The sequence below is a fragment of the Argentina anserina genome, chromosome 7, assembly GCF_933775445.1.
Source record: "Argentina anserina chromosome 7, drPotAnse1.1, whole genome shotgun sequence".
Lineage (NCBI taxonomy): Eukaryota > Viridiplantae > Streptophyta > Magnoliopsida > Rosales > Rosaceae > Argentina > Argentina anserina.
The window spans coordinates 20,493,195-20,517,817 of NC_065878.1; the positions used below are offsets into that span (position 1 = coordinate 20,493,195).

Consider the following 24,623-nt stretch of genomic DNA (forward strand, 5'->3'; position numbering starts at 1 on the left):
GAGATTTCTAAGTATTTTGGTGTTTGTTGCATTTACAGTATATCAACTTGCAGATTACTACAAAAAACAGGCATGTGAAAGTAGTGATCACTCCTAATCTACATCAATGTTACTGTTTTTAGTATCAAAAGGTTGGTTGTGTGTGAATTTACGTACTAGCTACTTGATCAATAATTAGCATCATGTTACAGTGTTGATATTCCTACTCTTTTAATTCGGCATATAAGAGATCCAAAGAAACAAGAAATGTTTTTCCCTGGATTTTCCATATTTGCAGATGAAGCTAGAAATACGTACATAGAAAAATAACAGTATCAAAATTAGAATAAATCAGAAAGGGCAGTACAGTATTTGGCTAGAAAAGAGAAATATATATTTTCTGTGAAAAAAAAACTGAGGTGGGAAGCAAATTAAAACAGGTGATCGTATACAGTTGAGAGCTCAACCCCCCTCCTATATAAACATCTTCTCAGAGTTATAAGGAGGATCGATATATCAGAGAAAGAAAGAGAGAGAACCATTAGAGAGAAGGGAAATCAGAAGCTGAAAGATAGAAGAGAAAAAGATATCGAATCTGATATGGTTTCTAGGGAGCACAAGAGAGCAGCACTTTATGAGAAGCTGCAACTTCTTCGTTCCATTACTAACTCTCATGCTGTAATTCCCTGAGGCCTTTGTTTCCATTGGCTTGAAGCTTCTTAACCAAACACCGAATTGCATGTTTCTTCTTTTTGTTTCCTTTAGCATCATATTTCATTTAACAAAACTATATATTTTGATTTCATTCATTTCTCTTCACTTGCCTCTCAGAAACCTCTGAAACTCTAGCCCTTCTCCAGAATAATTATCTGCTTTTTATCTATCTGTATATTCTCGACGGTTTTCTTCCGTTTGATATCATACGAACTGAGAATTTAATTGTTGTACGTGTAATCTGTAAATCAACTTTCAGAGATCGATGGACTATCCTGTAAATCTAGTTATAGCCATTGTGTTCATTTGCATGATTAATTAATTAGTACGTTTTCTAACGTTCTCACTTTCTTTCTGGAAATCTCATTCTCTTGGCTTTTTGTTTTTAACGTACTTATGAGAAATATAGACTTGTATTGCTCAGATGGTATTATTATTTATCTACTTGGATCTTTAATTTACTCTACATGTTTAAGAGGAAGATCGGAAATTCCCGATACTTAGGAAACTGTCAGTTAATTTGTACAAAGCAACAACTTCTTACGTTTGTCAGTATTTCTATAATTATCTAAATCTATGATGGGAGATCATGTAATTCTTCATATCTAGAGGTACATTTTTAATATTTTTATTTTCTGATTATGTGTGTGACAGCTAAACCAAACCTCAATCATAGTAGACGCATCAAAGTATATTGAAGAGCTAAAACAGAAAGTGGAAAGACTCAATCAAGACATTGCGAATGCAACTTCAAGTCATGATCAGAATCAATTGCCTGTGGTACTTGCTATATATATATACTGTAAACTCGATCAATATATACCCTCAATTGCATTTCTTCCTCCCCCCCCCCCCCCCACCCCACACCCTCGTTTTTATATTCTCACTTAATTTTTGCTTCCAATATTTCGTTATACATCTAGTACGTATTAATTGATACAGAAATATGTGTATTCCTTTGATCATATCAGCAGGTTACGGTGGAAACCCTAGATAAAGGGTTTTTGATAAATGTGTTTTCCGAAAAGAGCTGCCCCGGTTTGCTTGTTTCTGTACTGGAAGCCTTCGAAGAGTTGGGCCTAAATGTGCTTGAAGCTAGGGTTTCTTGTGAAGAAAGTTTCAGATTGCAGGCAGTTGGAGGAGAAGTAAGACATTTAGTAAAAGCACGTTGTAGAATTATTAATTAATGAGAGTAATAACTTACAGTATCTTTGTACTGCAGAATGAAGAAGACGGCGAAGGGATTAATGCTCATGCAATTAAACAAGCAGTTGCAGTGGCTATTAAGAACTGGAGTGAAACAACCGAACGAGATTAATCAAGCTTCGGTTAACATATATAGTAATGCTCTATCTAAGTACGTACGTGCCTAGCTAATTATATGTTTCAATTTGGGATCATAAATTTCCCCGTCTTCTATTTTTTTGCATGTGTAGCTAGCCAGCTAGCTAATCTAAAGCTTGGTTGGCCTGAATGATCTTGATCAATGAATCAAGCTTATAATTTAAAAAGATGAATTATGCGGTATAAATGTTTCATATGACAGAATCCACGTATAAGAACAAGCTTCATGATGATGAAAAAAAAAAGGTTTACCATGCCAACTAGTGAATCGAGTACGTCCTTATAAATCAGGTTCTCATCTTTGCACGGCAGAATAACTTCGAGTCGAATATTGGTATCAGAGAGGTCAGGTATAGTCAAAGTTATATCAATAGATTTTCCAAAAATCTAATAATTAGTTCGAAGAATTTCGACTGAATGCTTTCAATCATGCCTTTGTTGGAACCGTCGACCATGAATGCCATTATTCTCATGATATGTTTCATACTCAAAGGACCTACTTGACAAACCCGGTGAAAAGGATGGTGCCATGAGCCCATGACTAATTTTTTTTTTAAATTCTTTTCGATCTACTGATCGATGCATGCCAAATATTAGAGTAATTAGACTTAATATTCTTGCACCACTGTATATTAGTATATATAGACCCCTTCATCAGAAGAAAATTCAAGTTTACACCGGGAAAAGAAATAATGACATGTCGGAAAACAAATTTCGGTCAGACTAGTAAAAAAACCTATGTTCCATATATATAATCGGTGGGAATCTCGCCCTTATTGATCGACTAATTATAGCATAAAGCAATCAATTTACTGAATTGGATTGACTTTAGGATTTCAGTCGTAAATGTACGTATCAATAAAGCAAAATGGATTAAATTTTTGGCTCATGCATGTCGCCGAAAACAGCTTAATGCATCGTATAACCGTTTAGATCAACGTCATAACTTGGCAAAATAGGCTATCCTGCTGGTATACATGAATAATACACTAGTCCGCGCAATTTCTTTTAGCATCCATCAATGATGCTCTTGTAATTTGCACGCTTAAATGCGGATTCTTAAGTGCAAATGTATCATACTCGGCAGAAAATATGATCTCTTGCATGTTTTTGACAATGTAGTTCAAGGCTTTCTCCTTCAACATTAGAAAAGAACAAGTATCCGCAACCTCTAAGACATCAAGAGCATTGGACGAACTCAAAGACTTGTGCATGTGGCGTTCACAGAGCTTCTGCAAGTATGATATTCCGTACTTATCAGCTGCAAGAGATAATGAGTAGACATGCTTGCTCATCCTTTCTTCAGTCAAGTCACCACTATAGAGGAGTTCAAAGAAAGACTCGAGCTCTTCGTGATTCAACTTGGGCAATGTTATGGCGTCATCACTAGGTGGAGCAATGTTATCCGTCTGAGTCCAGCACGTTGCTAAAGATTTCCGATCTAACTGCCTAAAGTAAAATATAAACGAATTGAAGTAAACTAAATGCCTGTGTCCCAAGTAATAGAATACATTGAACATGATCATCGATCCATATAAAGTCAGTGAGAGAGAGTTACCAGTAACGCTCTATGTGTACAAATTGGAGGTCTCTTTTCTCCAGAACGAAGTTGTATGTCGATGTGAATTTGATCTCTAAATGTGTAATACCCCGAAAATTCATATCAAATTTCAAATGAGTTCCATGATATTATTAAATTGGTTATTCTCCAATTTTATTAGACGAGGATGAAAAGAAATGGTTCGAAATATTAATTGTTCGGAAATGTTCAATTTGACGAGTCTAAAAGTTGATTTTTGATTCATTGGGTTTCTTAGAAAACTTCTTACAAGAAAGTCGTAGAGCTCGTCGATACGAATTCGTGGACACGTGGCACTCATAAATCAGAGTTCGTATGAAGAAGTTCCGAATCAAAAGGTATTTGGACATTTTTGGAAAATAGTATAAATAGGGGAATAAAAGAGAAAAAGGAAGAAAAATCAGAAATTTCGAATCGGGTACTGTTCATACCCGAAAATCCCATATTTTCTCTCTTCGAGTGGCTGACTTTGGGGCGCCGGATCTCCGTCGTCCGGTCACCATAGAGTGGCGCACCGGTCACGTTTGAAAGGTTGTTGCATCCCCTGTCGATTGGTGGTAGCGTCACCCGCCATCTCGCCACCGTTTTAGGAGCAATGAAGCCCGAAAGTTCTCCCGAAAAAGCATATTTCGCTGAACTTCAACTCGTCGGATCTCCCTCCTCCAGCAACCAATCGGTACGATTATTATCCCATTTTGAAGGTCTCCTTCCATATTTTAGTTTAGATTGTGGTGGTCATTGGTGGCGACGCATGAATAGTACTGTGAATAGTGTTTTATGAACAGTGTTATGTAAACAATGGTGGTAAAACAGTACTGTTAACAGTGTTTTAGTAAAACAGTACATTGTAATAGTGATTAGTAAAACAACAAAACATGAACAGTGTTATGTGAACAATGTTTTATGAACAGCAATGAGCTGTACTGAAATCGTCACCTGATATTTTACGTATCATTTTCTAAGCATTTTATCATGTTATTAGGTGACTGACGAAACGAGTGAGGAAATTACTTTCAATGTCGTGGAAGTTGCATACAGGAAAGAATGTGAGTAAACCTCACAATGATCATCATGATCGAAGTAATATTATAATTATTGAATTTAGTTGAGTTATCATCATAGTCGTTGCATCACTAGTTTATAAAAATTATTTAAAAAATATATTTTGGTTTAAATTACGTGAACTTGATCGTCTACGGTTCATGGGTAAGTGAAACGTTATTTTAATAAATGATTTTTAAAAGGTTTTAGTGATTATGGACTATGGTGAATGTGAGTAAAATCTCACAGTAACGAATATACCCTTGTGGAGATTTATGATTACGCTAGATTTTAAAAGAATGAACTATGATATGTATATGATATAGTGGATTGTGTATGTGTATAATTGGTAATATAGGTACATATATATAGTTTGCTATATTATTTACTATCATAATTTTTTGTTGCGAATAAGTTCATCATAGCGTTGATATTTATTTATTTGAGCATGACAATTTGATTTGTACAATATCATGAGATAGTTGTTTTGTACGTGGTTTTAACTTGAGTTATGTTAAAACGTTTTTGTGTCTGTGGATCTATCTTCGAATGTGTTGGCATGTCGGAACCTAGCTTTGCCCGGGCGACAGTTACGATCCAGTTAGAGCTCTAGTATGTCTGCCGGGGTACTAACATGAGGGGTAACAGAGGTGTTCCAGCGCTTATAAGTCCCCATATTTTGGATATTGGGTAGCAAGTGGTTGCCCAATGTCGGGCGGCGTACTAACATGAGGGGTAACCGATATGTACTAGCGCTCATGAGTACTCATATTATAAATGTATTTGGGTAAACAGAGGGGTTGCCCGATTTCTCATGAGCACATATATTTTCAAATATCATTAGACAACCAGAGGGGCCGTCCAATGACTCATGAGTGCATTTATGATTAATGCTTTATGTATTTTCTTATGTATTTATATGCAAGTTATATTATTGTTTACTCATACGAGCTGCAAAGCTTACCGGGTTTGTGTTTATAATCCCGGTGCACCTATTCGATGGTATAGGGGATAATTCCGCTGTAACGACCCCGAAATTATGAGCATAAAAACTCAAAATTTCAAAGTCGTTAGAACACCAAAAACAATCTCAATGAAATCGAAATCATTTAAGTGCACAACGGATTATCACTGAGTTCTCAATACAACTCAGAAAACCAATTATTACAACCCAAATTTATAATTTAACATTACATAAGATGGAATGTAATAATCCTCACAATCTCTCACAAAACTCACAAATAAAACCACACCAATTCTCACACACAAATCCTCGCTAGAAACCTCACCACAAGCAGGATACGAACGACTTCGAGCCTCCAGAGTCGTCACTCAATCTCCACTAATCAGCACCTGCTGAAATATCCCCTACAGCATCGAATTGGTGCACCGGGATTGTAAACACAAACCCGGTAAGCTTATAGCTCGTATAAGTAAAATCAAAATATAATTCGCATATCAAAATATACGAAAAATCACAAATCAACAAATATAAATGCCCTCATGAGTCAATGGACAGCCCATCTGGTTGTCCCAAAGGAATATGAAATAAAACGCTCATGAGAAAATTAAGTAACCCTTCTGGTTACCCAAATGCATTTATAATACGGGTACCAAGAACGCTGGTACACATCTGTTACCCCTCTCGTAATACACCGCCGATATTGTATAGCCACCCGCTACCCAACATCCAAAACAATTTGAGTACCCATGAGCAGATAACCACCCGTTATCTCACATGCAGTACTAAGGCAGACAGACTAGAGCTCTAACTGTATCGTAACTTTCGCTCGGCCAAAGGCTAGGTTCCGACTTGCCAAACACGTACAATAATCTCACATCATATTGTACCAAACATCAAGTCCGAAGACAAATCACATTTTAACAATCTCAATGTTAAAATCACGTACAATAATCTCACATCATATTGTACAAATCAAAATCACATGCTCGATAAAATCTTGTCATCAAATGACATCATCACGATAAAATCATAACAGTACATTATATAGCAAACTATATATATATATATATGTATTTATTTACCATTTATACGATATATATATAATCCATTATATCTTATACATGTCATAATTTATAAACACGTCCGAAGACAAAACGTTAAACAATCTCCATATTAAGCTCACATGCTTGTCATCGAATTAACCTAATCCAGATGAATTCATAACTCCCAAGATGCATCACCCTCATCATGGTGACTCCACAATACCTTGACTAGCTCAACTTCTTTCCTCCGAAGCTTCTTTGTGGATCTATCCAGAATACGAACTGGCTCGACAACAAATGTTGCATTTTCCTTCACTTCAATGGTGCTATGATCGATCACATGTGACTCATCTGGTATATACTTCCTCAGCATGGAAATGTGGAAGACGTTGTGTATGCCCGACATGATAGTAGGCAATGCTAGTCGATATGCTAATTCACCCACCTTCTCAAGTATCTCAAAGGGCCCAACGTACCTCGGAGCCAGCTTTCCCTTCTTGCCAAATCTCACTACACCCCTCATGGGTGAAACTTTCAAGAACACATGATCACCGATCTCAAATTCCACATGTCTCCTCTTCAAGTCCGCATAGCTCTTCTATCTGCTCTGAGCGGTCCGGATTCTATCCCGAATGATCGAGATCTTCTCCGTGGTTTCCTGAATCACCTCTGGACCCATCATTGCCTCATCATCAACTTCGGCCCAACAGATCGGAGATCGACATGGTCTACCATAAAGTGCCTCATAAGGTGCCATGCTAATGCTAGAATGGTAACTGTTGTTATAGGCAAACTCAATCAATCTCAAATGATTTTCCCAACTACCCTTGAAATCCAGCACACATGCTCTCAACATGTCTTCCATCACCTGATTCACCCTTTCCGTCTGTCCATCAGTCTGAGGGTGGAAAGCTGTACTCATATCCAAGGTGGTGCCCATCGCCTTCTGCAAACCACCCCAGAACTTCGAAGTGAAACGTGCATCTCGATCAGAAACAATAGAAACTGGAGCACCATGAACTCTCACTACCTCATCCACATATAGTTTCCCAAGCACGTCCACTGAGTACTTCATCGACACTGGGAGAAAATGAGCCGACTTCGTCAACCGATCGACAATCACCCATATGACATCGTGACCCTTCTTCGATCTAGGCAATCCGGTCACAAAATCCATAGATATATGCTCCCACTTCCAAAGAGGAATAGTCAGTGGTTTCAACATGTCAGCTGGTCGTTGATGTTCTGCTTTCACTTGCTGACATGTAAGGCACTTCGATACAAACTCCGCTACATCCTTCTTCATACCGTTCCACCAGAATTGCCTGCAAAGGTCCTTGTACATCTTGTTGTTCCCTGGATGAACGGTATAACGTGATCGATGTGCCGTACGAAGGACCTCTTCCCGAAGATCATCACAATCTGGGACACACAATCTTGCCCTAAACCTCAACCCTCCATCGGGTCCAACTCTCCACTCAGAATGGCACTCATCAAGTGTATCTACTACAAGATCCGCCAACTTAGATTGTGAGAGCCTATCCTGCGCCTGACCCTGTATGATCCTCGTGATCAATGTGGGTGCACCGTGACACTACCAAGGAAAACCCTTGGTTCTCCTCCCGATGGTACTAAATCAAATTCCGATGCAGTTTCGAGCATGAACCATTCCTGGACCATAAGTGAAGCCACTACGCCTCTCGGTTTCCTGCTCAAGGCATCGGCCACCACATTTGCCTTTCCCGGGTGGTCCAATCTCTTCTCCTCCTATTCCTTCCTACGGTCTCAGACCACCTCCTACTCCTCCCACGCTCTCCCACGCGCCGCCTCTAGGCGGCGGTAACCCTCCCCTCTATCAAACTTCGATCTCACTCCAAACACACCAAAAATCATCACAACAATCACACAATCATTCCTAGCATGTATCTCACCTCGATTCGATGGTGGAAAGCTCGCCTTGAGCTCGGTGGTGGCGAAGAAGATCGGTGCTGAAACTTGCAGAAACTGTGGCGACGTCGGGGGTCCTCATGGCGGCGAGGTACGGGCTGGCAGGCTGAAGGGTGGCTGCAGAGGTCCTTGCGGTGTCGAAGAGATGGGCGGTGTACGTCATAGCGGCCTAGGGAGGCAGATCGCACGGAGGCGATTTCTGAGGTGAAGGAGAGAGAGTTTCAGGTGAGAGGGAGAGGGAGAGAGTGAATCGGTGAGAGGGAGGGACTCGGGGAGAGAGCACGATAGGGGAGAGAGAGAGAACCGAGAGAGAGAGAGAGAGAGAGATGATGGAGGCGGAGGGAAGAGAGAGAGAGGGTTTTCCAATTATGGAAACCCTAATCTCATAAATACTCTATTTATACTAGTTTCCAAATCGGAAACTAACTTTCGACGTTAATAACTTTTACGTACATCGTCCGATTAGAACGCGTCACATATTCACGAACTCGTATCGACGCGCTCTACAACTTTCGTGAAGAAAGTTTTCGCAACCGAGCGACGGAATAAAAGTCGATAATTTCGTTCGGAAACGTAACGTTTTTCTTATTAAACGTTCCGAAAACGTTTCCGTTTTTCGTTTCAAAGCATCGCAAACAATCACATTCGTTTTAATCGAACTTCACAACTTAATAGAATTTAAATTAAACCAAATATTGTTTTGAAATTTAGGGTTATTACATCCGCATGTGTAGATTAGCGGAATCGATGGACAACTTTGAAGACTTTGAAGTTGTTTTATTTTATCTTGTGGTGAAGATTGAGAGGATTTTTACATTTCCATTTGATATAATGCATGAATTATAAATTTGGTTTGTAATAATCAATTTAACTTAGTTGTATCATGAACTCAGTAATGATCAACTGTGACATTAAGATGATTTCGATTTATTGAGATTGTTTTCGAGTTTTTTATGGGTTTGAATTCGATTTTCATGCTCGAAATTTCGGGATCGTGACAAAATGCTACAACAAACCCACTTAGGTATTTAATTCTCACATCGAGTTCTTCTGATGAGTCCTTCATATCAAGAACCCATGTTGACACATTCATCAAATTCTGCAAAAGAAAAAAGAAAGCAGCAGCATATATATCAGGAAGATAGTAATTAGCAGTACTACTGCAGTACCGTGTCAAAAATTACGGCAAAGCAATAAGATTTGTCTTGCTCGTGTATGAAAGCTGAAAATACATGTACGCGTATGATTTTCGTGCAACTAATAGTTTGGAATCCAAAATCAGAAAGTTGGTTCGGTTCAAAGTACGTAATGGTTCGTGAGAGCCAAAATGACTCAGCACAAACGTTCTGTTTTATGGATTTTGTGCATATGGAGGTAATGTATGTACGTAGTGAAATTTAAGAGAATAATCACATATATACAGCATCCCGAATGAATTAAGCGTAAGCGGGAGAAATCAGATCCGAAAGAATCCAAAACGGTGTACTTGAAGAAAGATAAAATCAGCTTGCCTTAGTCAAATTTGCCTTATCAATTCCTTAGCAGCTTCGATTTTGTTTATGAAGGCGATGAGGCTTCTAGCTCCCTCAAAACATGCCCCGCATATCGTATTTCTTGGAGGCCTTAACTGAACCGGCATTGAAGTACAAACTGAGCAGTCCATATCTGCCTTAATCTCAAACCTTGAGATCGATCAATAGCGAAAACTGTCACGACCCCAAAATTTCGAGCATGAAACTCAAATTTCAAAGTCATGAAAATCATTAAAACAATCTCAATGAATCGAAATCATTTAAAATGCTACAGCGGATCATCTCTGAGTTCAAAATACAACTCAGTCAAACCGATTATTACAAAACCAATTTATAATTCAACATTATAACAAATGGAAATGTAAAAATCCTCACATAAATCCACACAAAAATTCTCACAAGGAAATCAACACAAAGTCCTCACCACAATATGGAAAATAAACAACTTCAAATCTTCAGAGTTGTCCTTCGATTTCCACTAATCGACACCTGCGGAATTATCTCATACACCATCGAATAGGTGCACCGGGATTGTAAACACAAACCCGGTAAGCTTTACAGCTCGTATGAGTAAAATAACAAATATCACTCGCATATCAATATATACGAAAATCCACAAATCAACAAATATAAATGCACTCATGAAAAATTAGACGGCCCATTTGGTTGTCTAATAATATGAAAATATATGTACTAATGAGAATTGGGCAACCCCTCTGTTTACCCAAATACATTTATAATACGGGTACTCATGAGCGATGATACACTTCTGTTACCCCTCATTTAGTATACCGCCGACATTGGACAACCATCTGTCCTCCAATATCAAAAATATATATGGGTACTCATAAGCCGATAATCATATGTTACCTCATATGCAGTACCCTGACAGACAGACTAGAGCTATAATTGAATCGTGACTTTCGCCCGGTCAAAGGCTAGGTTCCGACATGCCAAACACGTCCGAAGACATCAATCACGTCCGAAGACCAAAAACTCGCCCGAAGACATCAATCACGTCCGAAGACCAAAAACTCGTCCGAACACATCAATCACGTCCGAAGACCAAAAACTCGCCCGAAGACATCAATCACGTCCGAAGACCAAAAACTCGTCTGAACACATCAATCACGTCCGAAGACCAAAAACTCGTCCGAAGACATAAATCACGTCCGAAGACAAACACGTTTTAACAAACTCCATGTTAAAACCACATACAATAATCATCGCATCATATTGTACAAATTAAATCGACATGCTTAATATATAATCTCATCATCAAAATGAACATATTCACAACGAACTCATGACAGTAAACAATATAGCAAACTATATATATGTACCTATTTTCCATTTATACAAATATATATTCCACTATATCATATACATGTCATATTTCATTCTTTAAAATTCTGCATAATCTTGAATCTCCGCAAGGGTAGATTCGTAAATGTGAGATTTTACTCACCTTATAATCTCGAGCATAATTCCACAATTTCGAATGTAATTTCTTTTCTTAAATTATCGATCACCTTGAAAATATAAGAAAAGAATTTAGAATCGTTACGTAAACCTTAAATGCTGAAATAGTAATAATATGTTACTGTTCAGCAATTTTTAGTTTTACGAAATTAATGTTCACGGAGTTACTATTCACGTATTTATGTACAAATACACATCAATTACGTATTCATGTACATGTAAATATTGTTTACGTATTTCTGTACGTATACATACTATTCAAATGTAAATACTGTCTCTGTAAATAATAATTACTGATTTATCATTTCGAAATAACTTTTACATTGACTGAATATAATTTACATTTACATTTACTGTACGTAATTTACTTTTTACATTCACCGCACGTTAAAAAATAAATTTACAAATTACTGATCCTGGAACACTATTCACGCGCAGTCGCACGTGGGGTACACGCGCCACCTCCTGCGACCGCGCGTGGCACTCACACGCCATTCACTGTGGCAGCGCCACCGCCACCGCCGCCCTATTTCTCCTCCTCTTTTCCCCTTCTTCCTCCCCACAGCCACACGCCGCCTCTAAACCACTCCATTGCCCTTCACGCGCCGCCTAAGGCGGCGGTATCTCTCCCCCCTACTTCTCCACTCCTCCTCCTCCAATCCACACGAAAACCTCACCAAATTGACAAACAACCACACCAATCCATCAATCAAGCAAAACCCTTACCTCGACGAAGCTCGAGAACCACTGGAGAGTCGCCGGAGATGCGCCTAGGACGGAGGCGGTTTTTGGTTGAATCTTGGGGTCGCTGGTGGAGCTTCAGCACGGCGTGTCGAGCTCGGGGTCGGCTGCGGAGGGTCGCGCGAAGCTTCCTAGGCCGGCGGTGTGTGACACGGACGGTCGGAGGATGAGATCGCCGGAGATGGGTTATTTGAGAGAGGGAGAGAGCGAATCGGGAAGAGAGAGAGAGATAAGGGAGGCGGGTGAGAGGAGAGAGAGAGGGGTTTCCAGAAATGGAAACCCTAATCAGAAAAAGTCATTTTTATACTAGTTTCTAAAATCGGAAACTAACTTCCGACGTTAATAATTTTCACATCCGACATCCGATTTGAACGCATGACGCGTCCACAAACTTGTATCGACGAGCTCTACAACTTTCATGAATGAAATTTTTACAAACGAGCGATGGAATAAAAATCAATTCTCACGTCGCGGAAACGTAACAGTTTTCTAAATAAACGTTCCGATAACGTTTCTGTTTTCGATTTCCGACGTCACAAAGTGGAACAAACACAATTTAATGAATTTCACAAACTTATAAACTTAAAACCAAGTCCAATAATAGTTCCGAAAAATTCGGGTTATTACAAAAACACAGTGACAAAGAAGAAGCCGCAGGCCGGAAAGGAAGCTGCTAGCTGCTTCTTAATTCTTGAACGTATACAACTTCGATTAGAAGCATGCCATTTTTCTCTTGCTTTAAGGGAGAGATTTGTTGGACCTCACCCTGTCATTAATTAGTTAATTAGTCAATTTCATGAACCACCACCATGATTATTGCCTTAAGAAGCATGTTGAACTGCTAATTCGTTTTCGATTGAATTGACTAACCCAACCTTGATGAAAGCTTTTGCAAGAGCAAGTTGGAGGGTGTAATCGTCAATCAGAAGAAACTGGGAAGCTGGTTGGACTCATTTTTTGAGTGATTTTTAGTTCAGATGTATAAACAAACGAATATATTATTGCCAACAGAAGAATCAAAATGTTAGGAAGAAGAAAACGACTTTCCAACGTTACAACGGCAAATATGTGCAGCGCAATCAGCACGTCCTAGACGTAGGTCAATGAGTAAAACTAATAACCTTAAACATATTAGTCTCTATGATGATATAAACCGGTCTGGCCGGTTTGTAAACAGCACTGGCCAATAAGATTGCCACATTCGTAGAAGTTGAATCTCATCATTGACCGGAATTCATTCACGATCATTACTTCCATGAATAAACGAAGAATCATTTGAAAACGATATGTATGTGTACGTATGTGTATGACACTAGATTAATTAGTTTTTAGAGCTAGCAGTTTTGATTTAGGTTCCATCACCCTTTTGATCGAATTGGGTTCCAAAACCTTCCCACATTCGTTTAAAGTACTATTATAGTCGAAAAGTACTTAACAGAAAAGTTCTGCGTAAACCCAACAATATTGATGTACTTAATTATGTAATCATATATATTTTCATTATACCACTAATGGTGAAGGGAAAATAAACATAGGGGAATTAAGAAATTAAAACAGTACGAACTCCTATGAACTCATAAAGAACCCCTCTGAAATTAATCTGCCTACAAATTTATTAGAAATTAAACGTGAAACGAACTCCCATCTAGGATGGATGAACTTGGTAGAGATGAGAACATTGGTGGAGCTCTAGCTAGCTAGTTCGATCAGGCAGCTACAGCTAGCTAGCAAAATGTGTGGCCGGTGATCAAGCAGCTACATAGTTAAGTTGCAGAAGCAGCAGCACCGTGTGCTTCTTCAACAGCACCAGCACGCTGCTCATAGTAATGGAAGACCGCCGCGGCAGATAGTACACCCAGTGTCAAGGCTTGTGCGTGAATTCTGCCAAAACAAGCATTCGAAATTAGCACTACATCTATACATATGATAAACAAACACATACGGCAATGCAAGACTAATTAAGCAAAAAGTAATGTTGCGTCACAGCACTTGATGACTTGATGGAAGTTAGTTTTCTTGTCTTTAAATATCGGTTAAGGTAATTAGAGTGCTACTTGAACATATATACATCTGAAATTACATAATGCATGGGGATACGACTATTAGGTGCTTCCCATCAACTGATTAGTCGGAATAATATACCTAGCATGTATAAGCTTAAGGCTGGTCTTGAGAGGTGTTCTTGCAGTTGAATAAGCAAGGGATGCGCCAACTCCTGTTGCCCATAATCCTCCTGTAACACCCATTTATGAATTCAGATACTTCTGTGCTTTCACACACACACACACACACACACAAACTACATGATAATGCTAAAAGCACTCACCAATGCTGGCCAACTTGTTCTTTGAAACCCAAGATTGAATCGACTCCATCTTCTTCTTCTTCTTCTTCTTATTTACCGGGCACAACGTACGTTATTCTCAGAATATCTGAAAGCTGATGAAAACAGGAAAGATCGAGTATATGTTGAATTGAATGAGTTCGATGAGTGGAAACGAGCTTGTAGGTTTGGTATATATAGAGAGAAGTGGATGATCTTGATTCTTGAGAACTGTGCTTCTGGTTTTAACTGTGGTCTGGTATAGATGGTTTTATCTGGCTTTTGTTTTTCTAGCCGAGAACTCCGGTTTTGATGACATAAACTATAGGCTGCTTTCCTTAGTTTTGGCCCCTCTAGACTTAGTGGATTTCTGCTTAATTTGTTTTGCAGATTTTGCAGATTAGATTGTGGTCACACTCACCTTTGGATTCGTACAGTACTAATAAAAGAGATCGAATAAAAATCTTGGAGCCTGACGTGATCTCAGACTTACAGGTCGGTGGTGTTTGGTGTTGCGATTTGATCACCTCGAATAGTTAACTCCATCATGAAAGGACAGTTGGTGGCAACTAGCCTGCACTTGCACTTTCCATGCATGATGATGCAGCAGTTCAGGGTAAAATCACAGTGTGCTTCTGTTTACCTTGGTGAAAATGTTGAAATTAACCGAGAGATAAATATGATGTTAGTTATTTAGTTATGTTATAGACTAATGATGTACTTACAGAGTTGATTCACTTGATTGTGTTTAAAATATTTTCACAGCCCCATGTTACTGGACAATGGTTATGGAATTTGGCGATAGGCACGTGTATAGGAAAAACAACTGAGAAATTGCCTTCGAAACCAGCAACGCCACTGGATTTAGGTGAATAAAGTGAAAGCTTTGGTGCACTTGTCAGAAGTCAGTATATTACATCTCAAGTCTGAACCCTTTAGGGTAATTATTTTAGAAAGAAATTGAGATGCAATGTATTAAGGTCACTTTGAAAATGTGTAACAATCCATGAAAATATATAGTTCGAATGCTACTGGATCATAGTAGTTTTGGTCACAAACCATAGTTCCAACGTTGATACAAGGTATTTAAGTTGTCAATGTGATTACATGTATTTCATATTTATGCAACCATCTAATAATTAACAAATAATGGTTTAGTCACAAAATGATACATTTTAATGGCAACATCTCTTAAGTTGATTGGAACATACCAAATTTCGTGAAAGGTAAACTTGTCCTCGATATTATTTCTCGCCACATGGTTCCTTTTCAATTCATGCGTATACTTATAGTTTATAACCTAATGACGTTTCTTCTATCAAATAATTTATCGATAAGCTAATTCAACAACATGCATCATTTGACACGCCTAATGGGACTAAGGAACAAATGACATTTGATGCTATTGATTGCGAGACCGAGAGGCCGAACTTGCATGCAATTGTAATATGATATGCACGTAAATTTGACTAATCAAACTCTTATATTTGGGCGATTTAACATTCCCAGTGCTATCACTGGTATGAGATTTTGGTTGTGTGTGGTTCTTGTATCTACCATTTTCTTTAATTTGTCAATCTCTTGCTTCACGTAATTGCTTTTGGGCCATGTTCTAAGCAGGGTACACAGCAGCTTATATCTTTCTCCAGCCCAAACCCGAACCCGCTCACATCGAGTCCATAACCCGAATCCCTCGCTCTTTTTGTTCACGACCTAAAATCCTAAATAAAAGCCAAAACGAATACTGGTCAGAAGTCCAGAACCCTCTAAAAGTCTCCAACACAAAATCCATGACCGAAGAAAATTTTCCCGCCATCTCAACACTAAAGCTTCTCCCACACACCTTCCTCCTCCTCCTCTCTTTCTCTCTCTCTACTACCCTAACCCTCCTATAAAAGCCCAAACAGAATTCCACAATGAACGGAATCCGGAAAAGAAGTAACAGAAAACCAGAAAGGGAAGCTTCACTGCGGAAGCTGAGAATCCAGAAGCCGCTCTCCGATTGCAGCAACACCGTCGCCGTCGCCGCTACTACCGCCGCCTCCGCGCAGTCCTCCACTGCCTCCACCGTCAAGCGCCAGAACCCGACGCTGTCCTCCGTCGCCAAGACGCTCATCGCCTCCTTGAGTACCAAAAACGACGCCGTCGCCGAGAGCCCTAGGGGTTCCGATCCTTCTACTCCGCAGGTCTCCTCGTCCGTTGAAGGTAGTTTCTATGCTCGGCTTGGTTGTTGTTGTTCCTTTAGGGATGGAGAGGTTTGGGCTTTTGATTTCAATTGCGGAATCTAGGGTTTCTGAAATTGAATTTGTGGGTTTTGGGATTGAGCTGTGAGATGTTTGATTTTTGGAGCTGGCTAGTTGTTTTAGCTCTTATAATTTCTTTTAATTCAAATCAGACATGAAATTGGAGTGTGTGTTAGTGAAACTCAACTTGATGCTATGCCTAGAATCCCTAGATAGTAGATACATCATACATCTGTAAATGCTGCATAACTATCTGGTGGCGTTTGTTGGAAATTGAATTTGGTTTTCGGAGCTTAGTGAGTAATTTCTGTGTTTTGTGGGTTAGGTACCAGCGATTACGAGCTTTCAGAGCCTTCTTCAGTGCGCAATCGAAGACAAACGGCGCTAAAAAGAAAGAGTACAGGGAAGGAGAATGATGTACCATTCCTTTGCCCTCGTACACCAAAGACTCGGAATGTTGGGTGAGCTTATGGTTTTATCTATATTACATTTGCTACTCAGCAAGCTTTGGATTATATATGTTTCCGCAAATGTAGGATAAGATGTTGATTCTGACAGAGTAGTCCTATAATTATTTCCACTTGAATCAGCAAGCTTGACATGCAAAAGTTACTGGGTTCCAACAACATCTACTATTTTCATTCTCCTCTCTTCATGCTTCGATGTTGTTATTCTGTCTTACATGGAAGGTTAGACTGGGTGCGAAACATATTATCTCCTTGCCAGATCTTGGAAATGTCATTCCACGGTTCTCTATTCGAATTCATGATTCCTTATGCCCCTACCTTTTCTTCCCCCTGACCGTGTGTGTCCCCTTAGCTATAACCAAACCGCTAACGAGCTAGAAAAGGCATTATATATGGTCTACTGATGCTGTTGTATGTATTTTATTGCTTCAAACAGGAAAAGAACGAAACAAGATGGTGATAACATCGAATTGGAGATGGACAAAACACCAATTGCTTCCACTCCACCTTGTGTTTCGTCATCAACTTCTGGTAATTTGTTTGCTCCACTTTGAGTTTATACCTTCCTTGTTGGATTGTCCATGTTGAGATTCAATCAGAAACCAGATTTCCCGTAATGAGATTTGGTGTCATATACATCCAGCTCTGTGCCATTCTAGGAAATTTGATTGGCTCAGTAGCTTATTGATACTGAAGTTGGCTGTATTTGGTACTGTTGCTGTGATATATAGATTGCCTCTGCTTACAGTTAAATTTGAGTACTGCGCTTGCTGTGATATCGTCATGAATTTGGTACTGGGGTTCTGATTGTTGCACATATCATATATTTGTTGGTTATGCTGTTGGTTAACTCTGTGTGACAAATTTGACTTGATATGCTCATATACCACTATCAACTCTACATAATGTTATTCTGTTTCAATTTTTTAGTAACTCCTTTTGGTTTTGGACCTTAAAGTCTGCTTTTTATGAGTTCAGATACCATTAATCGTGATGTATACGAGCCTCATTCAGTATATAGTCGTAGACAGACTGCACAAAAAAGGGATAGTGAAGGGCAGAAAAACGTTGGATCTTCTAGTTGCCCTCCCGCACTGAAGATCCGGAATAAATGGTTAGTCTCATTTGCTTGATGGTATTTGAGTTTGATATTGTCATGGTTGGATAAAATTTTGTTTCTCAAGGAGAAAAGATCCAGAATACATGGTTAGTCTCATTTTCTTGATTATACATGATATTTGAGTTTGATATCGTAATGATAGGATAAGATTTTGTTTCTCAAGGAGAAAAGGCCACATACTTGAGTGATCTACTGAGAAACTTAATAAATCCAACACATGTTCTTGAATGAATGAGTTTTGAAATCGAAATAGTTTTCTTCTTTAGTGTAGCCAACTAGCCATAACACCTTTTTCCCCTTTATTTATGCTTGCATATTAATATTCTATTTCTGTGAATATCTTACACACCAATGCGTGTGAGAAAGGTGATTCATAACATGCCTTAGTCTTGACTAATGATCATCATCTTTGCACTTGAAGCAGGGATAACTCAAATGAAGTCGGACAGAACTGTCCTTCCAAGAAATGCAAGGCTCCTAGTAAAACAGTATGTGTTGCTTGTTATCTTTGTTGGCACATGACGTGTACCCTCATTTGATCAGGGCTTATCCTTTGTCCTTTTATTAGTAATTGTCCATACATCCCTGTGTATATAAGAATAATACGGTATTATTCTGTCTTGACACTCTTTTCATGGGCTTATGGCACAATTATCAACTTTAAAATGTGTACTCAAGTTGTTTGATCAAAATTGTTGAGACATGTTTTTATTTCAGTGTTATAATGTATAAGCTGATTTTGGAGATAAATGTCTTAATCTTACCATCTACTAGATTTATCATTTATAAAATTGGAAGTTACGTCTGAGGGGAACATATACTCATTATTAGATGATTTATTCATTGCTTCTCATTCGTTTAGATAATGGTGACAGTTATAAGGCCTATAGTCTCACGAGATTGTATGTTTTACTGAGTTTGATATATGTGTCATTTTTTATCCATCTGTAATATGTGCAGAAGGTTTTACCAGCTAAGAAAGAAACTTCCCAGTACACATCGCCAGAACTTGAGAAGCAGAGAGCTTACTTTGCAGAGCTCGATAAATATGAACTGCCAGTAGAGGAGGCTGAAGAATGGGAGTTGGACTGAATGAAAGACCGGTATGCTTCTTATGGAAGAGCAAAGCAGTCAATCTTTTGGGGCACTATGTATAGTCAGAATAGAGTGCAGTTGACCGGTTCTGAAGTAACTACCATTTTACCCACTTTCTAGTTTAACATCTATGCAAATCATTGATAGTCATATACTTATATATAGCTGCATATATATGTATGGCCTCTGAGCGTACAGAGCATTCGGGAAGAGAGTGTTCGCTGTTTACGGATAGATCATTGTGCATGGACATGATATCAATAGAGCACAAAGTTTTGGAAAAAAAAAGTGGTGGCTGAATTTGTACTCCGCTTTATTCACTGCATTTGATTCTGATTTCACCCTGGCTTCCTGTGAGAGGCTTTATCCTTCTCATTTTGGCCATGGAGTCGACAAACTCCACCAGCTTCGGGTATATTCACTAGTCTCCGTCAAAAGGTACTTGTGTTATAAATTTCCAAAACATGTCGGGATTTGGAGGTCTAGTGGTCGTGAACTCGTGATTGTCATTTCCGGTGATGTTAAACAGAATCATTCTGTCAACTTCGACGTTTCTTTTTCAATGCGAAACACATGAGGCGCTTAGCGCATTAGCTAACAAAAACGTAGGGAAAGAGTTGCAATTAATCAAAGTGAACTCTTCTAGATTGGAAGGGACCATAAGTTGTACAAAGTCTCTACTTAGTTAATGTGGGTTGTCTTGTTGGAGAGGGAAGCGGAAACAGTGATGTCCGATCCATGTCAATTGTGTTCATGATCGATCACGTAGTACTGTGACCACTACTACTCCTGCGCTCAATTTGCATGGATTGCAATGGATCTTACTTCCAACTTGCATATTATTACAGTAACCCAATCGATCGGGATCATCACTGTCACATAGTCCCTCATATTTTCCATATTGTTGTATTGATCATGTGAACTCGATGAAACGTGAAAAGTGCAAGCGTATCTTATAATAAACGACTACGTACGTATACCCCCGGTCGTGAAGATATTTAACATTAATGTTAGGGTTTTCAGGATGTGATATGATACAAAAGCTTTTCCGATCCTCACTCCAAGATTGATTACAACATCAGAATTAGGTTCGTTGGCTTTCAGTACGTAATATTATCTCTTTGTAAGACAGAAATAAATAAGAGCAAATCCAATTACAAAGCTAGGTCCAACTGGAGCAACATATATGTATGAGTGAGAGATAAGCTTTGGCTTGGATAGGGCTACTACCTATAGTCAGGTTGCTGTTGCTCTCGCTGTTGCTGTTGCTCTCGCTGTTGCTGTTGCTGTTTACCCTCGCAGCCATGCAACACAGATATGCTAAATTAGACTTATACTCCAGCACACTCCTTTGCTTTGGCCGTATATTTCATTTGTAAAATAATGCTATTCTTGTCAAAACCTTTCTCCCCATATATGATATGACACAATTTCAAGGGGCGGCAATATTATCAAGAAAAGAGAAGGAAGGTTATCATCATCATTAATTTGAACTTGATCGGAGCCAGACAAAAGACTTTAAAAGGCGTTGGTCTGTACGTCTCTTCGGGTATTTCAAGTTGGAGGTCGATTGTATGTACTGAACTACTGATCGAATGAAGCGTTTATGATCGATCTTTTTTCTCGTTGAAGATCATGTTACGACTAATGACATATATGACTGATATTCACATGTATTTTCTTATAACAATAGTTTATACCGCGCGCTGTGCTTCGTTATAAATCATGTTTATATAACTCTTTCTGGTTGTCTTCATTTCCATACAATGATCAGCTGGCTAGGGATTGTGCTTAATTTAAAAAAAAAGTGAAGTATTGTTACATGTACGTAACTTTTTTTCCGCTTAGTTCTGCCAGATTCTAACCCGAGTCCTGCATAGGTGATACAGTTAATCAAGTCGATATTAGTGCATGGCCAATATAAACAGACAAAGGTTATGCTGTCATGACTCATGAGTGATTAAGCAAGAGCAATCCGGGACAATAAAAAGCAGACTCTTGTGGTGCAATTTGTGGGTGGGCGGTTCAAAAGCTTCCATAAGTTCCCTTCAATATAAATGGCGGTGCTATCCAGACAGGTGAAGTTATAGTAATGGATGGGTCTGTTACTGAAGCATCAGCCATTCATACAACAGTGATATTATAGGTACTCGGGTTATCGTATTGCTCTATTCATTTTTCCAAGTCTGAAAAATTAGCTAGCTTGCTTGAATGCTCGATCAAAGCTGCAAGATTCTTCTTCCCGGTCCCTAGTTGATCGATTATCTTTCGTCTAGATTCCAAAAAGATCAGCATCCTCGAGAATTTATATCTGAATTTCAATCCACTGAAGCAAAACACGCATGCATGCACCACTGGCTGAAAAAAAAGACAAAAAGCTATGTTTCTACCTAGCTAAGGTAGGAATTGAACTTCTATGAACTTTGAACCATTTGTGAGGAAGAGCACTTGTACAAATACATTTCTTTAAACCCATTTTAGTGTCATGAAAGATCACCAATCCAAGCACCTCAGCTTTCATATTCGTCCGTACAAATATGCATGATGCACATAATACACGATCATGATATATTCATTGTTTTATCCTCTTCAACTATGTGATTAGGGCATTAGGCAGTTAAGTAGGTAGCTCTGCTTTTGTCACGTACTTCCCCTTCCAACTAGCTTAGCACAACTTAAAACCATTTTCTTCTAGTCAAGATGGAGGACCATATACATTCATACAGGTCTAATAATTCATGATACATATTGGTCGGTGCATATGTATATTTATATTGGGGTTCACGCGCCAATTCATTCTTTTAGCTAAACAAGAATATTTTGAGGTATTTGACCTAATTACTAATTAAGGGCGTTATGCATGTGGTAACTGATTATAACAAGGTTGGTAGCTACCATGAATCATATGTGGTATTTAGTTTAGGAGAAAGTTTAAATGTTGTTGGGGTTTAATCCTTTGATCAATCCCTTTGTTTTGGTAGAGGAGTCCTTTTATTTCGTTTTGCTTTTCGTTTTTGGTTGTGTTGGTTTGTCTGTTATGTTTAGGAGTGTAAATGAGCCGAGCCGAGCCAAAAACTAGGTTGTTCATGATTGGCTCGTTTTCATTCGATAAAGCTCGAGCTGGGTCAAAATTTAATTTTTGTTCTTCATGTTCAAGCTCGGCTCGGCTTGAAAAAACTCGAGCTGGGCTTGGACCAGCTCATTGTATTAGATGAGATCGAATTCGACATGTTATTGTACAAAACCAGGTGACATGCTCAAATAAATAAATATCAATGTTATAAATGAACTTATTTGCAAACGACAATATGACAATATATAATATAGTAACCCATATATATGTATCGATTTTACCAATTATACACATACACAACTCACTATATCATATACATATAATAGTTCAATCTTTTTAAAGAAGTGTAATTATGAATCTCCGCTAAGGGTAGATTCGTCACTGTGAGATTTTACTCACCTTATAATCCCGAGCGTAATTTCCACAATTCCAAAAGCGAATCTTTTACTTGTTGTGTCGATCAACTAGAATAGATAAGAAGTGAATTTAGAAGCGTTACGTAAAACTTTAAATGTCGAAACAGTATTAATGTTTTATTGTTCAGCAATTTTTGGTTTTCACGAAATTACTATTCACATATTAATGTTCATATACGTACTGTCTACGTATTACTTTTCATATACGTACTGCTTACATATTACTTAACCAGTAAATAAAATTTACTAAATTACCTTTCAGAATTATTTTACAATTACTGTACGTAAAATAATTTTACATTCACCGTACGTAAATTACTTTTTTACATTCACCGTACAGAAATCAATTTTTTTTACAAAATTACTGTTCACGCACCACCTCCGGCGACAGCACGTGGCGCTCACGCGCCTCTCCACAATGGCAGCGCGTGGAGCTCACGCGCCGCTCAAACCGGTGCACGTGGCTTGCCCACCACTGCCCAAATCTCTTTATTTCCTTCCCCTCTTCCCCTTCACGGCCCAAAACCGCCTCCTGCACCCCTCACCTTCCCTCACGCGCCGCCTAAGGCGGCGGTGTGATTCTCCCCAAATCTACGCAATTCACAACCAATGCATCTCAAAAATCAAATCGAATGAACCCTTACCTAGATTGAAGCTAGAACTCAGAAATGGCGCCGGAGAAGCTTGAATCGCCGACGGTGCTCGATTCCTCAGGGGAGGGTGTGTTGCGGCTTGAATCGAGTCCCAATTACTCTCATGCGGCGTCAGAGGGTGGAGAGGGATAAGTGCCGAGAGCTTGCGTCGCTGGGAGTGGGGTTTGAACGGCGGCGAACGAAGGCGTGTTGAGCTCAGGGGTCGCTGCGGTGGACCGTGCGAAGCTTTTGGGCGAGGCGGTGAGATCGCTGGAGGCGATTTGAGGGAGAGAGGAGAGTCGGGCGAGAGAGGGGGAGGTTGCGGGGTGAGAGAGAGAAAGGGGTTTCCGAAAATGGAAACCCTAATTCCCAAAATTTCCTTTTTATACCCTTTTCCAAAATCGGAAACTAACTTCTGTCATTAATAACTTTCACGTACGACGTCCGATTAGAATGGTGACGTGTCCACGAAATCGTATCGACGAGCTCTACAACTTCCGTAAAGGAAGTTTTTGGAAATGAGCGACGGAGTAAAAGTTGACTCCTACGTCGCGGAAACGTAACGTGTTTCCAATTTAGATTTTTGACGACGATTCCGTTTTCGATTGACAAAGTCGCGAAGTGAAACAAATGGGCTTTATTTAATTTTACAAACTCTATTAATTTCTAAGAATTCAATTTATTTGATTCCAAAAAATTGGGTCATTACATTGTCTATCCTAAAAAGGTGGTAGTGTGTGGATATGTAACGACCGTCTTACATTGCATTGCTCTTGGCCTCTTGCGTTTTGAACGAATGAATTCATCTTTAAAAAAAAAAATCATATTTGGTGTTTTGTGCTAGCTAGCTGCATGCAGGATATTGATTTCAAGACGTTAAATTTATGT

The 24,623-nt window shown here is 39.0% G+C and overlaps 3 protein-coding genes across 5 annotated transcripts; 2 read left to right on the forward strand and 1 right to left on the reverse strand.

The window, feature by feature from the left end:
* The first annotated feature begins 507 nt into the window (after positions 1–507).
* Positions 508–2,240, forward strand: LOC126802320 (uncharacterized). Of its 2 annotated transcripts, none has more exons than XM_050529931.1 (4): positions 508–657; positions 1,348–1,473; positions 1,665–1,838; positions 1,916–2,240. In XM_050529931.1, the coding sequence occupies exons 1-4, from the start codon at positions 580–582 to the stop codon at positions 2,009–2,011; spliced, it is 474 nt and encodes a 157-aa protein (XP_050385888.1). In that variant the 5' UTR covers positions 508–579; the 3' UTR covers positions 2,012–2,240. The 2 variants fall into 2 exon arrangements, with proteins under 2 accessions (XP_050385888.1, XP_050385889.1); XM_050529932.1 differs by having other exon boundaries at positions 1,668–1,838.
* A 777-nt stretch (positions 2,241–3,017) lies between these two features.
* On the reverse strand, positions 3,018–3,563 carry LOC126803770 (BTB/POZ domain-containing protein At3g56230-like). Its single transcript, XM_050531511.1, has one exon. The coding sequence runs from the start codon at positions 3,561–3,563 to the stop codon at positions 3,027–3,029; it is 537 nt and encodes a 178-aa protein (XP_050387468.1). The 3' UTR covers positions 3,018–3,026.
* A 12,898-nt stretch (positions 3,564–16,461) lies between these two features.
* LOC126802316 (uncharacterized) lies at positions 16,462–19,987 on the forward strand. Of its 2 annotated transcripts, none has more exons than XM_050529927.1 (6): positions 16,462–16,894; positions 17,258–17,393; positions 17,836–17,930; positions 18,378–18,513; positions 18,941–19,007; positions 19,480–19,987. In XM_050529927.1, exons 1-6 carry the CDS (start codon positions 16,606–16,608, stop codon positions 19,609–19,611), a joined length of 855 nt encoding a protein of 284 aa, XP_050385884.1. In that variant the 5' UTR covers positions 16,462–16,605; the 3' UTR covers positions 19,612–19,987. The 2 variants fall into 2 exon arrangements, with proteins under 2 accessions (XP_050385884.1, XP_050385885.1); XM_050529928.1 differs by having other exon boundaries at positions 18,944–19,007.
* The last annotated feature ends 4,636 nt before the right edge of the window (positions 19,988–24,623 follow it).